Source organism: Carcharodon carcharias, chromosome 1 (assembly GCF_017639515.1).
Source record: "Carcharodon carcharias isolate sCarCar2 chromosome 1, sCarCar2.pri, whole genome shotgun sequence".
In the NCBI taxonomy this organism is placed as follows: domain Eukaryota; kingdom Metazoa; phylum Chordata; class Chondrichthyes; order Lamniformes; family Lamnidae; genus Carcharodon; species Carcharodon carcharias.
In genome coordinates this window covers 73,321,734-73,339,181 of record NC_054467.1, presented here as the reverse complement: position 1 = coordinate 73,339,181, position 17,448 = coordinate 73,321,734, and the positions used below count along the sequence as shown (strand labels likewise).

The 17,448-nt window shown below is 41.0% G+C and overlaps 1 protein-coding gene across 1 annotated transcript in view; it reads right to left on the bottom strand.

Annotated features, from left to right (window-relative positions):
• The window catches only part of cfi (complement factor I), a 63,889-nt gene that overhangs the window by 11,735 nt on the left and 34,706 nt on the right, over positions 1–17,448 (bottom strand). The window contains 3 exon segments of the mRNA XM_041179238.1: positions 2,452–2,555; positions 7,569–7,687; positions 9,926–9,955. Of these exon segments, the coding sequence (XP_041035172.1) occupies positions 2,452–2,555; positions 7,569–7,687; positions 9,926–9,955 (253 nt within the window).

The following is a 17,448-nucleotide window of genomic DNA, read 5'->3' as shown; positions in this document are numbered from 1 at the left end:
TGAGATTGTGGAACTGCAAGATATGGATGTAGAACTGTTAGCAAAGCTTACTATTCAAAGTGAGTCAGTATTTTAAAAAAAATCAAATTTAAAATGGACAAATCAATGGGACATAATTTATTTCTGAGAATTCTGAGGGAAATTAAGGATAAAAGAATGAATTGTGACTGATCAGCAGAGATTTCTCAAAGATAAGCTGTACATGGCCAACCTTATATCAATTTTATATCCTGATTGCTCTTTCTTTTCTGTGTCAAAATGTTTTTACTGGTATCATTCCTGTTAGGCACCGTTGAACATTTTGTTACATTGAAGGCACTTTACAAATGCAAGTTATTGTTGTTGTGGAGTTATTTGTTGAAATAACTGCGAAGATAGATTAATGGAAATACAATGGACGTGGTAAAATCATTTGATAAAGTGCAACATAAGGAAATTAAGGCATTGTTCAGGCATGCGGAATTAAAGGGAATGCAACCAAGTAGATGTTTGGAAAGTTGAAAGTAAAGGATTAGAATAAACAGGAGTAAATTAGACGGGAAAGATGTGGGGGACCCAATATTAATGGGTATTTCAGTGGACTCTGCTGTAACTGTGGCAGAAGTCCACCAGAATGACTGGAACTAAGCTGACTGTACTCAGGTCTTTTGCAGATTGGTCCGAGCCTTCCCATTACATATCTAACAATGCACACCGATTTAAACAGTACAAAGGTAACATTAATAGGTTATTACGTGGGGAATTGGATGCGATGCATGCCAAGGGTCAATGTGGGCTCCACGTCTGTACTACACACACACACTGTGGCAGGGGCGGGGCTGGAAAATGTGGTGAAAGTCCATTGACCTCTTTGGGACCGGAAAATCCAACTGACAGGAGGGGCTGTAAGTACAGCACTGTGTGTCCCATACTGGAAAGGAAATTAAAGCTGTAGAGAATGTACACTATAAATTATCCAGAAACATGCCAGGATTGTAAAATAATAGTTATGAGGTGAGACTTGAGATGAGGGGATTAAAAATAAAGAAAATAAGGGATGATTTATTAGAGGTGTTTAAAAATGTGAAGAGTTTAATACAGTAAATAGTAAAGGCTATTAAATCTGGTTGGGAAATCAGTGAAGAGTTGACATAAATTTCAAAATTGGCTCAGACGGAATGAGGAAAGAGGTTTAGAGAATTATTTGTTTTACACAGAGTTTTGTTGGAGCAATCACGGAGTGATCAAGGACAGAAACCATTCTATATTTTCAGGAAAAACTGGATAAATATTTGAAACAGAGTAAGACACAAGGCTACTGTGCGAGGTGGTCCATTTTGATAGGAAGAACATGGAGAGATAATATAAAACAAGGGATACAACTCTAAAGGGTGTGCAGAAGCAGACGGATCTCGGTGTTTATCTGCATAAGTCATTAAAGGTGGCAAGACAGGTGGAGAGAGCAATTAACAAAGCATACAGTATCCTAAGCTTTATTAGTAGATGCGTAGAGTACAAGATCAAGGAAATTATGCTGGACTTGTATAGGACATTGGTTAGACCTCAGCTGACGTATTGTATGCAATTCTGGGCGCCACACTTTAGGATGGATGTTAATGCATTGGAGAGGGGCAGAAAAGGTTTACAAAAATAGTTTCAGGATGAGAAACTTCGGTTACGAAGATAAATTGGAAAGTCGGGACTGTTCTCCTTGGAGAGGAGAAGGCTAAGAGGAGATTTAATAGGGGTGTTCAAAATCATGAGGGGGCTGGACTGAGTCGATAGGGAAAAACTTCCCACTCGTAAAAGGATTGAGAATGAGAGGGCACAGATTTAAAGTGATTTGCAAAAAAAGCAAATGCGATGTGAGAAAAAACTTTCGAGTCTAGAATGCAATGCCTGGAAGTGTGGAGGAGGCAGGTTCAATCAGGACATTCAAGAGAGGATTAGATGATTATTTAAATAAAATCAATGTACAGGTTTACAGGGAAATGGCAGGAGAATGCTACTGAGTCACAATGGGCTGGATGGCCTCCTTCTGCATCATAACCGTTCTGTGGTCCTGTGATTGATACAGGAAGAGAGTGGGGCAATGAGATAAGTTTTGGATTACTCTAGCAAAGATAGCACAGGTCTGATAGCCCAAATGGGTTCATTCTGTGCTGTAAATGTCCATCTTACTTTAAGTGGTAAGATTTTAAATAAAGCAGAGAAACAGAAGAACTTTGCTGTGCAGATACCCAGGTCGTTAAAGGCAGCTGCACAAGTAAATACAGCCATTAAAAAGACCAAGGGAATGCTCAGTTTTTTACCAGAGGCAAATGGTGCAAAAGCAAGGAAATAAAGTTGAACTTAGACCACAGATGGAATGTTGCACGGAGTTACGTTATGGTTCTAAGAGCATCCTACTGAACATAGTGGGTTATTTCATGGCGTACCTTATGAAGAGTTAGTGCAAATGCAGTTTCACACCTTAAACAATGTGCAGCTGTCAAAATCCAGCAGCCACCAATGAAGACTCCTCCACAGTTCAATTTTTTACCTTCATAAACTGCTATTTGCCAAGGAAATTCACCCTTTGGAAACAAAAGATTGACGTAATTGTCTGGTATTTATAACGGCACATCGAGAGAAATAAAGATATAAAATACATCCACTGTTCAAACTCAACTATGTTTCAAAGAATAGACAACATCTGTAAAAACGTCAATACTCATGCAATGTTAGATATTTTAGACCTGAAATTCCATATGGATCTCCCAATCTTCCAGTTACGTTAACTTCTCCTGAAGTTTCATCAATCTCACACCCAAATCACAGTGGGAGATGTGGACAAACCTTGCAGAAATTCTTTTCAAAGGGGATGCACAGAAAGTGAACACATGTCAATTTTTCTAGGGCTGTGCTTCCTCTGAGTGGCTACAAATGCTTTTCTTTCACTTATTCCAGTGTTTCACCTAGACGCAACCAAGGTGGATGGCTATTTGTACTCTACAAAAAACATCTCTTAGCAGCTTGTTCCTAGCTGATCCCTGTTGGCTGCTTTATTTCTACAGCTTGGTCTTGGGCAATGCAATGTCAACTAATGTGGTTGCTCCGAGGAGGAAAGCTGGTGTTTAGCAAATGTTGCTGTACTTGGAGATGGCAGTGTCAGGCAGATGGATTCCAGCCATCACTATCCTACTGGGCCCTGGATTTGTGTCCTTACTGATCAGCAAGATGCTGGTATATACTATAACTAATTATCTAATATAACTATAACTATCAGAACCTGATTTCCCAGCAGGATACATTGTGGTTGGCATGGTCTGGAGACACTCACCCTGAGCTAGGGTCTGTGTTTCCATGGAGGTGGACTTGCTGACTGGTCCCTACTGCTCTACTGGAGCCTGTAACAACGGTAAACCTTCCCTGATGTTATAGGAAAGGAGAACTTAAGAGTTATATCCATCAGATATTGCATGTTTTTGGAGTCTGATCTTAGAGCATGCACATAAATGCAACATTCCTCAAATAATCTCCTTTTCAAGTGAGTACTGGTGAGTTCTGGGTCTCACTTCTGAAAGGTAATAGACAGCCTGCTCCTCATCCTTAGTCATAAGTGGATATGGTTGCGTAGTGGTTATCTCACTGGACAATATAAATGGAAATCAAAAGCTGAGATCAGTAAAAGTGATCATGATTGACATAAAACCCACTGGTTCACAAATGCCATTTAGGAATGGATACCTGCTGGCCTGGTCCACATGTGACTCCAGTCCTGCACCAACGTGGATGTCTTTTTATTGCTCTCTGAAGTATCCATAAAGTTATAGCAAACCGGTGCAGGTCAACTATGCATGGGCAATAAATCCCTTGCCAGCAATACCCACTCAATTCCCAAGAATACATTTTGAAAAGCTGGGACAGAGTCATATCCTCACCCATTCACCATTCCTCTGGCTCCATCATGCTCTGTGAATCACATTCTGACTAACACCACATAGTCCTTCTCTAGGTCTATGAAATAAGAAAACTTGATGCTGGTGTTGTGTTTGAGGGGGTTTCACGTTGAGCAGGTCTGTGAGAACTTGAGTCCAACTTTACCTCCTTCATCTGCTTCTTCTTCATTATCCTCCACATCTTCCTCATCACCATGGTTCAAGAACAGGCAGTCAGGTTTTTTGGCTTCCTCTCCCTACCCCTTGCTCTGGTGGATTTGCAGGAAAGGAAGAAAGGGACTGTGAATAGGTGAAGAAGAGAGTGGAAGTTTGTGGCTGTATTGTGCTTCACAGAGATGCTAGGGTGGCAGTGTTGGTATTCAGTGACTAGCCAACTACTGGCAATGTGCTGATGTAATGATCATCTCCCACAGCAAGACCTGAGCGCTTCCCATGAGTTCCATGGTTCCCCTCATAAGGGAATAAGACATTTAAAGATGTCCTGCAGGCATTATGCATCAAATTCTCCTGCAACAAGATTGTGGGGAAAAACCAGCAGTTGAAGAGTGTGCACCAATGACAAGGGAGAGTGATCTAAGAGATGTTGGGTATCAGCTTTTTAAATTGAAGGAAGGAATTTTAGAGTCATGCATATAAGAATTGTTAGGGGGATGGCCATAATGTATGATACCAAGTTTGGCTGCTTCCTATAACCAGAATGCATTGTGAAGGGTTAGTTGTACATGTGTTGCTTTCAGAGGGTGAAAGCATGATGGACATGGAAGTAAGGAACAGAATTTGATTTGTTACCTTGCTTATTCTGGTCAGGTCAATGAACTCCTTATGGAACTATTCTGCAGTCCTGGGCATGAGACAGTTGGCACTCAGTGGCAGTACCACCTTCCAGCAGGTAACACCACTGAGGGGCTTTTTGCCACAGATATACAGCAGCCTGAGTCTCTTGGTTTGCAGGTTAGACTATGAAATTGTACCACCTTCTCCTTTGCCAGCCTGCCAGACCCTGCTTTTTTTTGGCTTCATATGCCAGCTGCTCCTATGATATTCTTAAAAATTGCAGAAAATGATTCCTAAGATATGTAGTCAAGGTAACTAACAGTCAAGTGAGTGAGCCAAGCCATGTTTCTCACTTATGTGTTTTCCCCCCAGTCTGGTCACAACTCTTAAAGGCTGTACTCTAATTTCCACGCCGCTCAGCACATTACATTCATTTTACACAGAATTTACACCAGTCATCCCTCCAATTGCTATTAAAAAGCTGACCAGAAAACTCTCATATAAATAATTCCTCAGGCTTTCGGTGAGCATAAGTCTTTTTTACATTGGTGCAAAAGCAGTGCAGCTCCTCATGTGGAATAGCTTTGAATCACTACTTTGAGAGTCCTGGTCACAAACTCAGTACCACAATTGTGAACCCTGATTTATCTATGAAAAGCACAAGTCCTGATCAAAGGCATTGTCCTAGAAATCCAGTGGCACTGCTCCTGTTTAACAAGTGTAAATTTGTCATCTAAACATCCACTCTGGTGGACAGCCCCTCTTGCACATAAGTTTGCCACCCACCATATTGGATTGGGTTCCTCTGTAGGCAACCAGGATGCAAGCTGGAAATGAGCTTTAAAACGCTTATTGATTTGAAATAGCATTGACCTCTAGTGTCCCTCGCTGCCTCAGCTCATCTAAGAGTGCTTCAGCTGAACCACTCCTCCCATCACCAATGCACTAACAGTCCCACAATCCACAGTACCACCATTCGATTGCCTTCCTTCAGTCCAGATTTATAGGTCTTGCCTTCATTTCATTACAACTATAAAACACCAATACAAAATCTGGAACTAGAACAAGTTTATCCAAAAATACAATTCCATCTCTATTAGTTAAAAGAAAAAATTAAGAATCACACTGGGGAATTGCAAGTAGTTATCTTCTGTGCTTACTTACTTATCTTAGTGCCCCTACAAAGTATTTTCTCAATGGTTACAGCTTGAGAGGTGAAGGCTGCTGAGCTTCATTTGAGGACATTTCAGAAGGCTGTGGTAGGCGACCTCAAACAGGTGTTGAGGGCTTAACTGCAGACTGCAATATCTTAGTGTTGGCTGTGTCAGCCTGACACAGCTGGCTGTCCAAAACTAATAAAGGAGTTGCTGACAGGGCACTAGACATGTATTCATCCTGAGAAATAACAGCAAGTGCCTCTCCCACTCATACAGCTCTGTGCAAGAACAGAATGCAGATGTAACATAACATTCTGCAAGTCTCTGTCAAAACTGGCCCCCAGAGCCAAGTCAGTGGTTGTGCTTCCATGGGAGTAGTCATAGCAATTATGGAAGCTTCCATGATGGTGAGCAATATTGACTTGTTCTTGTGACTGGTCATTCAGCTCATGTTGGACAGGAAGGTCTCCATGCTCTGTCTTGATACATAATGGAGCTGGACTCTTCCATGCTCTGAAGCTTTGTGCATACACTCACTGGCAAAGCTGTCCAGTGCACCTCGTTTTATCCTTGTGTATGACCATCAGCCTTCTTTTATACCCTGGGCCTTCCAAAACACCATATGAACCTCTGCAACTGAGCATGTAGACAATCTCCTCTCCAGTGAGCTGACATCTGTGGCATCCTAACTTCCTGCCCGACCTTCTACACACTTGTGCCATGTGATTCACTATGTGAAGACCCCTTTTCTAATCAACCTTCAAAAGAATGCATACTATCAATCTCTGAGCTGGGACTTGCTAGGGTTGGATGAAGTGACAGTGCGTCTTCAGGAAGGCTGATCTCCTCTTGAAGTAGCACAGGGGCCTTGATTTTTTTTCAACATCTGAAATGAAAGTGAAGACCAAGGGATAGGTTTTAGTGTTAATACCAAGCAGGGAGAGAATAGTCTAGTGAAAGCAGCTCCATTTTGTCTTGCAGCGTAAGGTGAGGTACAAGTAAGAGGGATCAAGAGGAAAAGGGTGTGAAGAAACTTTGCACAATGTCTCCTTCATGTGTATCACTCACCAGGACTATGACTTTCCATGCCTCTGCTGGCCAACACATTTTATCCCATGATGGGGAGGAGGTGCAGGCAGGCTTGGCTTCCCTAGAGACAGAATTTTAGCAATAGCTGTGCACAAGATTCTGCATGAAATTACGGTGTGTGTTAGTGACCATCTTGTGAGGTACATAGGGATTGTGCTGTCATAATCACATAGTTGATGTGCAGTGTGTAAGATGGGAGAAGTGGGAGGTAAGGGTTGCAATAGTAGTGAGTGTGAGAGCGTGAGGGGAAGGAGGTGGAATGATGCTTATTGCGGTGATTGTAGGAGAGTGAAGGTAAGCAAGGAGGGGACGATTGTGAAGTGGGAGATGAAAATGTGAATAGAGACTAAGAGGATGGTACATTTACCTTGACAGCTCTGGTGAGATCACTGAATTTTCAACTTTGCAACAGTGGCCTGGGAGCTAGGCTCCAGGCATTGACCTCCTCAGTGACTTTTTGGTGGTGGAGGAGTTGCCTGGAGGGCAATGAAAATAATATCGGCAGAGATGTAAAGCAACTGCCAGCTCATTATCATTTGTTTTATAGTATTTCACAAAGTCAACATCTATCCCAGGTTCTTAAAGAGCAAAGAGATTAAAAGTAATGAAATGTGAATTATAAACATACCTGTAAAGCCTCTTTACCTCCCACAAGCCTTTTAGATCTCTTCAAGGTGCTTGTGTCTCTGGTGACATTTGTAATCCCACAGGATATTTTAGGAAGTGATGACTTGAGCTGGATTCTTTCTAAAGGTAATGTTAAATGCACATTGTGTTTATAGGCCCTCTAGTAAGATTAATACACCAAATTCAAGCCAGTCTACACTGTTTTTCAGCACCTGGAGATGTAAATTGGAAACAGGTCCTCAAACCAATGGGGATAATTTTGACTTTGTGCAATAATGTATGACAGGTGATAGCGAATCAGCAGCCCATTTTACATCTCCCTTGTTTCTTATTTAATTCCTGTTGTGCTGAATTGTAACTCTTTCGAGTACAAACCCATTTCCATCTGTTTCAGATGAAGTTACATTGTTACATAGTTTGCCATTGTGAGATTTGAACTCTTGATCTTGGGGTTACGAACCCAGTACCATAACCACTTGGCTATTTAGGCCAAACTTGTGCTGAATTGTATCCTAATTAACCTGTGGGGAAAATCTGGTAACTGAATATTAACTATCTGCATGCAAGATTCATCTATATGCTGTTACTGGAAAGTCAGATGAGTTCCTCTCCTTTTCAATTGCACATTTCCTCTCTACATGGTGGAAGGTCCACACAAGCAAAAACATGTGGCTGACCTAGATAGGTGGATTGAGAGCTTGCTGCAGCTATTTGTCTGCATTGCCAGAGACCCACTGCCTCTTCCGGCAGGGAACAAAACCATTGTGGGCTATACTGTAAATAACCCCAAGATACATGAACCAGTGGGATTGCAGACCTGCAGAAATAAGGCTCCATGGTTCTTCCACTGGAATAAAACTGAACATTTGTTCTCTTGATCTCTATCATATAATGAAGCCCAGCAGAGCTACACAGACTTGATAGATCACTATAAACAGGATCTGTATTTCACTTCAGAGGAAAAGTTCTTGAAGCCTTAATCAGCACTTCTGAAATGATTTTACCTTTATTTTCAATTTACACAATTACAGATATCTTTTGTGTATTCAGCAACAAAGTCGCTGGCACCTTGGTGGGTTTCCTGGACAGTAAATAGTACATGCCAGAGAAGAACCTGAAGTGTTTTGTTTCTCTCTTAATTGCCTCATTTACAATTTCACCCCTCTACTGTTAACATGAGAGGGACATGTGTCAATCACCATCTGATACCTCCCAAAAGTTACCGTTCTTCATCTGTGGGTCTAGTGAATGAGCATAATAAGCTATTTGATCATGGGGAGCTCAATCTATTCCACATTTAATATCAAGGGGTGAATTTTACAGGGTGACAGTGGGGGAAACATATTCCTCACCTCCCCCCACCAGCCAGGTCACAAAGTCAGTTAGCACCACACCAACCTTCAATCTGGCTGCACTGTAGCAATAATAGGCTGGGGGTGGGGGGGTGGGGGGGTAGCTGATGGCAGTTCTGTAGTCCCAGCAGTGCCAGCAGCCAGTAGTGGGACTACATACAGTCACCTGGAAGGAAGAACATGTGGCAGGATCTTCCGGTTCCGCCTGCCACGGGACTGGAAATTTCTGCCTGAAGACAACGGATCTTTTGCTAGTCCATCCAATTTTCCATCCTGCCCATGACAATGCCTGTGGCAGGTGGGACTGGAAAACCCCGCCCATGGCTACTGGACTTTAAGGTAAGTCTGGGCATTTTGGCTGGGGAGGGACTGGAGACCCAAGCGAGGTAAGGGGAGGGTTTTAGGGGCTGGGGGAGGATAAAAGTCGAGGCACCATTGCGGCGGTGGGGTGCCCCCCTCCCAAAGGAGGTACTGCCCCTTCCTTCCTACCTTTACCTGAAATCTTAGGCTAATCGCTTTCCTTCCGCCTTAGCCAATCACGTATTATTGCAGTGGAGGCGGAATGAGGTCGTTAATTGGCCACCCCCTCCTTTAAAATATGCCAGCTATGTGGGGGGGCATAAAATTCAACCCCAAGGCACATCCGCCCATTTTGTGCAGCAAGGAACACTGAAGAGCGATCGAGAGTGGGCAGCATAGCTTATTTCTTCATCCCTTCCACAGATCCACTGAGACCAATTGTAGCAATGCATTGTTGTGCCATCTGAGATAAACTAACTGCACAAACCAGCAGTCTATCCAATGGTCTATCTGGTTTAAGTCACCCAATTCTGCACCAGACAATGTGTTTGGCTGAGGAGATTATAAGAGTGCTGGAAGCACGCCTCTGACTCTTTTGGTCTCAGCTCTATGAACTGTAATCACATAAATTGAAAACACAATTGAAAATTGTTTCAAAAGAAAACTTACACATTCACAAAGAAAAAAAATTGCTATCACCACTTACCTGTATTATAATCTTTGATTGTGGTCAATCCTTTATAAAAACAAAGACACAAGAGGTGTATTAATCAATCATTATGAAAACCATTTCCCTTTAATGTTATTAACACCATTCACCAGGGATTTACAGCAACTGCCAACAAATAAATACACAAGTACACTGACTGCAATACCAATTCCTAAACAGATGGATAATGTGGAATGAAATTCCCAAGTATATACATAACCAACTAATATTGACTAATTAATGTATTTAGATCCCAATAATACATTAATGGATGGCTCTAAAGTTGGTAATAGCTTGAACTGTAAATACTTCATAGGGGTAAAATCAACATAACTACATGATAATACCAAGCACCAATGTGTTGATGTGTTTATTAAAATATTTGAGAACGTCGTGTTCAGCGAGAATTGTGATGGTTTAGAGGGAGGTGTGGAATGGAATAGAAACTTTACCAGTCCATCTTGGACTACATCTTTAAATATATCTCTATAATTTCCTTCAGCCCAACAATGCACCGATAACTCTGCATTCTCCAGTTCCGGCCTCTTGTACGTTCTTGTTGTCCATTGTCCCACCTCCCTAACCGTCTCTGCTTCTCTCTTCTCCATTAAGATGCTCCTTAAAACCTACTGCTTTGACTAAGTTTTTGGTGTCAAATTTTATATAATAACACTTCGCTGAAGTGCCCAATTAGTCTATAATAGTGTTTATGGACTACATGAGGGTCTTTCCACTCTATTTCATCTAACACTATCCACACATCCTTATTTCTTTCCCCTCGTGCACTTATTCAGCTTCCCATTAAACGGACTTAGGCTATTTGCCTCAACAATTCTTTGTGGTAGCACATTCAACATTCTAACCTCTGGGAAAAGTTTCTCCTCAATTCCCTATTAAATTTATTAGTGGTGATCTTATATTTATGACCTCTGGTTTTAGATTGCCACAGAAATGGTTGACAGGGCCCTCAACCGTGTTCAGCCCATCTCCCGCGCATCCGCCCTCACGCCTTCTCCTCCCTCCCAGAAACATGATAGGGTCCCCCTTGTCCTCACTTATCACCCCACCAGCCTCCGCATTCAAAGGATCATCCTCCCCCATTTCCGCCAACTCCAGCATGATGCCACTACCAAACACATCTTCCCTTCACCCCCACTGTCGGCATTCTGTAGGGATCGTTTCCTCCGGGACACCCTGGTCCACTCCTCCATCACCCCCTACTCCCCAACCCCCACCTATAGCACCACCCCATGCCCACGCAAAAGATGTAACACCTGCCCCTTTACTTCCTTCTCCTCACCGTCCAAGGGCCCAAACACTCCTTTCAAGTGAAGCAACATTTCACTTGCATTTCCCCCAACTTAGTCTACTGCAACTTTGCTCCCAATGCGGTCTCCTCTACATTGGAGAGACCAAACGTAAACTGGGCGACCGCTTTGCAGAACACCTGCGGTCTGTCCGCAAGAATGACCCAATCCTCCCTGTCGCTTGCCATTTCAACACTCCACCCTGCTCTCTTGCCCACATGTCTGTCCTTGGCTTGCTGCATTGTTCCAGTGAAGCCCAATGCAAACTGGAGGAACAACACCTCATCTTCCGACTAGGCACTTTACAGCCTTCCGGACTGAATATTGAATTCAACAACTTTAGGTCTTGACCTCCCTCCTCCATCCCCACCCCTTTTCTGTTTCTTCCCCCTTCCTTTCATTTTTTTCCAATAAATTATATAGATTCTTCTTTTTCCCTCCTATTTCCATTATTTTTAAATATTTTTAAATCTTTTATGCTCCCCCCACCCCCACTAGAGCTATACCTTGAGTGCCCCACCATCCATTCTTAATTAGCACATTCGTTTAGATGATATCACCAACTTCGATACCTATGTGTTCTTTTGTTCTGCCGTCTGTGACATCTTTTGATGATCTGCTTCTATCACTGCTTTTGCCTATAACCACACCACCCCCCTCCACTTCTCTCCCCCCACCCAACCACACCCCCCCCCCCCACCTTAAACCAGCTTATATTTCAACCCTTCCTGGGATTCACCTAGTTCTGTCGAAGGGTCATGAGGACTCAAAACATCAACTCTTTTCTTCTCCGCCGATGCTGCCGGACCTGCTGAGTTTTTCCAGGTAATTCTGTTTTTGTTTAACACTTTATCTACACCTACCTTATCTAAACCTTTCATTATCTCAATGACTTCATCGAGATACCTCTCAGCCTTCTCTTTTATAGAGAAAAGTGCCCTAGTCTGCTCAGTTTTTGCTGAAAAGTATATTCTCTTGTTTCTGGTATCATCCTTGTGAAGTTTTCTGTACCTTTGCCAATACTTTATATACTTCATATAATATGAAGACCAGAACAATGTACAGTACACCAAATATGGTCTAAACAAGGCGCAATACAAGTTAACATAACTTCTCTGATTTTCAGTTGCACCCCTCCAGAAATGAACCCCAATACTTGTTTTACACTTTTTTTAATGTTGTGTTTGTCCTCTGGCCATATGTTTAGTAATTTGTATATCTGAACCCTGGATCAGTTTTTCCTCTACCCCATTCAGATTCTTATTATCCGAGCAGTACATCGCCTTCTTATCTTGTGACCAAAATGTACCACTCTTTTTGTTGTTGAAGAAACTCCAGAGACAGATGTAGTGGAGCGCCCATAGTCGAGGCTCCAATACCAATCTTTGCCTGTCACATGTGGCTATACAGGCCTTGGGATAAACTGTCAACTCCTCCTTGGAAGGTGTTGCTAATCAACTCATTATATGAAGTCTATATAGGGATCTTAATAATATTAAGGATGCCATTGGGTCCATTTGCTTTTAGATTTGTGGGCACATTAGCATGAAAGTCTAGGAACAACATCCGACTTGTGTTGGTAATGGATGATGTTGCTGTCCCTTCGCATGATGAAACACCCACATTCTTTAGTCAACGCCTCTGATGACTATCTGTGGGCCAGAAAACACAACCTATATCTGGACCATCTCAGCCCAGTGTTCACAGGGACAGGGTGCAGAAGCCTTTCATAAACATACAGCTGTCACCTCACAGCTGACAGAAAAAAAGAAGTGCAATAATAGGTAAAACAGCACAACACACAAAGAGTGTTAAGAAGAGGAATTGGTGGAAGGAACTAGATTCGGAGATACATTGCTTTCTCAGTAATAAAGCATGATGGCACCTGATTTGCAGATTTCCAGAAGCTTTCATTTATATGGCTGTAGGAAATACATAAGCTGTCGAGAAAAGTGGGATGACTTGAAGATAATTAGGTTGTTGTGCAAATGTAGAGGAAAGCAGTTTATTATTGGGCATGAAAGACAGTGGCAGGACTCTTCATGCACTGAATAGATGTGATGATTAAGTGAAGATACGCTCTGTGAAGACTTTACAAAATGGCACTCATACATGGAAAAGATACTTGCATAGCTAGCTATTCAGGCTCCTAAGCAATTGACAAAACAATAATTTATAAAATCTATATCGAAGGACATAGCCTGAATTGTCTAAGAATTGGAAAAGATGCTTCACCATGCCCATGGAATACTCAAAGGTGGCCCTGGCAGAGGCATGTACCTCACTGTACTTGTGTTCCTCTGCTGTTTATGGATGGGCTCACCTGAACTGGAATGAGACAAGTGTCTTGCTGGAAAGGGAGATGGCAAAGGCTTTAAACTAGTAAGTTGAGAAGAGGAATCCACAAGAAATAAAACAAGTCTAAAAATGACGAAACAGGAAAGCAGACTATAGGACAGACTAAACTAAGGAAGGACATAACTGACCAGGGAGTAAATAGTTATAGAATAGGAGTGTTAAAAATAGTTAAAAATAAAGTGAGAGGAACTGCTATTAATAATGAGTTAAACATTCCATACAGCAATGTACAGTTTCAAAATAAAACAAGAAAACTGGAGGTAATAATACATTGGGAGGAACCAGATATCACAGGGACATGGCTACAGAAAAAATCAGGAATGAGAATGAAACATTGTAGACTCTAACACATTTAGAAAAGATATAGAGGGAACAAAAGTGGTCAGGGCAGCTTTATTTATTATATAGGTAGATAATTAGCCATTGTCCACATATCCATATATCTGTATAACAGAGAGAATGGTTATATAGTTTGAGGGACATTAGTCCACATCAAGCATGGGGTAGGTGAGGAGGCAGGTCCCAAGTCTACCTCAGCTAGACCAGGAATTGAACCCATGCTGTTGGCCTTATTCGGTGCCATACATTAACCAACTGAGCTAACTGGTCAGTTTTATTTATTAGAGATAATATAATGGTAATAAAAAAATGTAACATAGCCATCAGTAAAACAGAAATAGAATCCATGTAAATAGAGATAAAAAAAACAAAGCATCAATTACACTAATAGTCTACAGACCTCTTGATAGTGGAAGGGAGGTGAAGAAATACAAAAATAATTCAAAGAAATTGGTAAAAGACATAGAATAATAACCATGGGTGATTTCAACTACCGTGCCAGAAGAGGTAGATAAAGAGGATAAAGGAATGGAGTTTCTACAATGTGTACAGGACTTTCCTTTCCAACCTAATATGTAAGAAGTCCAAAAAGGCAGAAATAATTACTGGATCTTGTTGTAAGGGTTTGTTCAGTAGGTCTCATGAAGGGGTTCAGAGGCTTGTAAGGTTGAACGGTAGTATTTATTGGTAATACATAACTAAATACATATGTACAAAATATAGCCCAAACTCGGAACTAACTTTGACTTCTACTTGAGTCTCTCCATATAACTCTGTCTCCTGTCTACTGTCATGTGTCTCTCTACATCATACTGTGGGTGGTACTGTTCTCCAGTCCCACATTAACCCTGGCCATGTCAAACGCCCTTATACTACAGATCCAGTAATAGAGAATAAACCAGGGCAGCTAAAGGAAGTAAAATTGGGGAACATCTAGGCAATAGTGACCACAATATAATGCGCTTTAAGAAATAATGGAGAAGGACAGAAGTATGACAAAAAAACAAGGTAATATATCGGAGAAAATCTGATTTTGAAGGGCTGAGAATAGAACTTGGGAAAAGAAAATGGACAACAGCATTGACACATGATGATGTAAAACGGCAATGGGCAAAATTTAAAATGGTAGAGCCCAGGAAAGATAAAAGCTTAAAAACAAGAATAAAATAAACCTTGATGAGACACCATGGATGAATAAATAAATATGAAAAAGTGAGGTAAGAAAATAGGAATGCGCTAAGCACATGGAGAGCAGGAGAGAGTATGACAAGGTAAATATGAAAAAATTGGGAGAGCAGTCAAAAAGAGCAACTAAAAAGGCAAAGAGAGGGTATGAAATTAAGTTAGCAAGGAACATAAAGTAATAAAATATTCTACAGGCACATAAATAAAGAAAATAACGTTGGGATGGGATTAGGGCCAGTAAGGGATGGTCAGAATGATTTCACAGGCAGCAGTTGTGAAATTGCAGAAATATTTAACAATTATTTGGCTTCAATGTTTACCAGGGAGCCCTATCAGGTGGAGATGACATCCGCAGGTGAGATGAAAAATAATAAAATTGCATTTAAAATAAGAGATGAATATTAAATTAAACCCCTTGTTCAGACAGTTTGCATTCATGCATTTTAAAAGAATCTAAAGAGATAGCTGAGGCACTATTACATATATTTACAAGGCATTGCGCCAGAGGATTTGCACATAGCTAACATTATACTTAATATTAGTCCAAGGAACTGTAGACCAGTCAGCTTAACATCAGTGGTAGGAAAGATAATGGAATCCCCACTGAAGGAGAAAACAGAAAAACAACCAGAAACCAAAAATATAATAATGAATAGTCAGCATTGATTTCACAAGTGAAAGTCTTTCTTTACCAAACTCACTGAATTCTTTGAAGAAGTGACAGTGAGAGTACACAAGGGTAATTGAATTGGTGTACTTCGTCTTGTTTTTCAATAGGCCTTCAAAAAGATACCAAAAAGAATGGCAGAAAATAGGAAGTGGTGTTCCAGAAGCATCAGTGCTGGGACCACTGCTGTTCACAATTTACATTCATGGTTTTGACATTGGAATCAAAAACAAAATTTCTGTATTTGTTCTAAATTGTGGCAGAATAATCTATACTGAGGAAAACAGCAGCAAATTACAGGAAGACATCAATAAACTTGTAGAATGGGCATATAATTTGCAAGTTAATTTGAAAATAGTGTGAGAATATAAGAAATAGGAACACTAATAGGCAATAGAACCCATCTAACTTGCTCCACCATTCAATAAGATTGTCCATATCAGCTCCACTTTCCTCACACCTCTTGATTCTCTTAGTGCTCAGAAGTCTATAAATCACAGCCTTGAATATGCCCAAGGATTGACTATCCACAGCACATCCCCAGTGGATAATTCCAAAGATTCACAACCCTCTGAGTGAAGAGGGTTGGGGCACAGGGGAGCATGTAGAAAAGATTTAGAAGGATGGTACCTGAATGTGAGGTTGTACTTACCAGGAAAGGCCAACAGACTGAGTATATGTTGTATACTTGAAAGGTGAAGGGTGGGCAGTAACCTAACAGAGGTCTTTAAAATTATGAAAGATTTTGCTAGAGCGGATACAGAAGGAATGTTCCAAGTTGTGGGGAAGGGCGAAAAGTAGAAATCATCAATATAAGATAGTCATCAAGAAATCCAATAGAAAATTCAGAAGAAACCTCTTATAAGGTTGCAAAGAATAGTAGCAAGTCTGAGGATTGGGAGTCTTTTAGAAACCAGCAAAGGGCCACCAAAAAGTTGATAAAAAGGGGAAAAAATAGAATGAGAATAAACTAGCCAGGAAGAGCTTTTACATGTAAATAAAAAGAAAGTAGCTAAAGAAAATGTTGGTCCCTTAGAAGCAGAGACAGCAGAGATTATCATGAAGAATAAGGACATGGTGGAAACATTGCACAGGTATTTTGTATGTCTTCACCATAGAAAACACAAATTGCATACTAGAAATAGCGCAAAAGCTAAGGGCTAATAAAAGTGAGGAAATTAAGGTAATTAATAGCAGTAAAGAAAATGTACTCAGTGGACTAAAATCTGACAAATCCCCAGGACCTGATGGCACCCAAGGGTTCTAAAAGATTTAGCTGCAGAGATAGTGGATGCATTGATTATGATTTTCCAAAATTCCCTAAATCCTAGAACAGACCCAGCAGATTGGAAGTTAGCAAATGTAACACCTCTATTCAAGAAAGGAGGGAGTCAAAAAATATGGAACTGCAAGTCAGTTAGCCTGACATCAGTGTTGGGAAAGTGCTGGAATCTATTAAGGAAGTCTTAACAATGCATTTAAAAAAGCATTGTATGATGAAAACAAGTTAACATGGCTTTACAAAAGGGAAACCCTGTTTGACAAATTTATTCGAGTTTTTTAACTAGTAGGGTAGATAAAGGGGAATCCATAGATGTCATATACTTGGATTTCCAAAAGGTATTTAATAAGGTATCACACAAAAGGTTAATACACAGGATGAG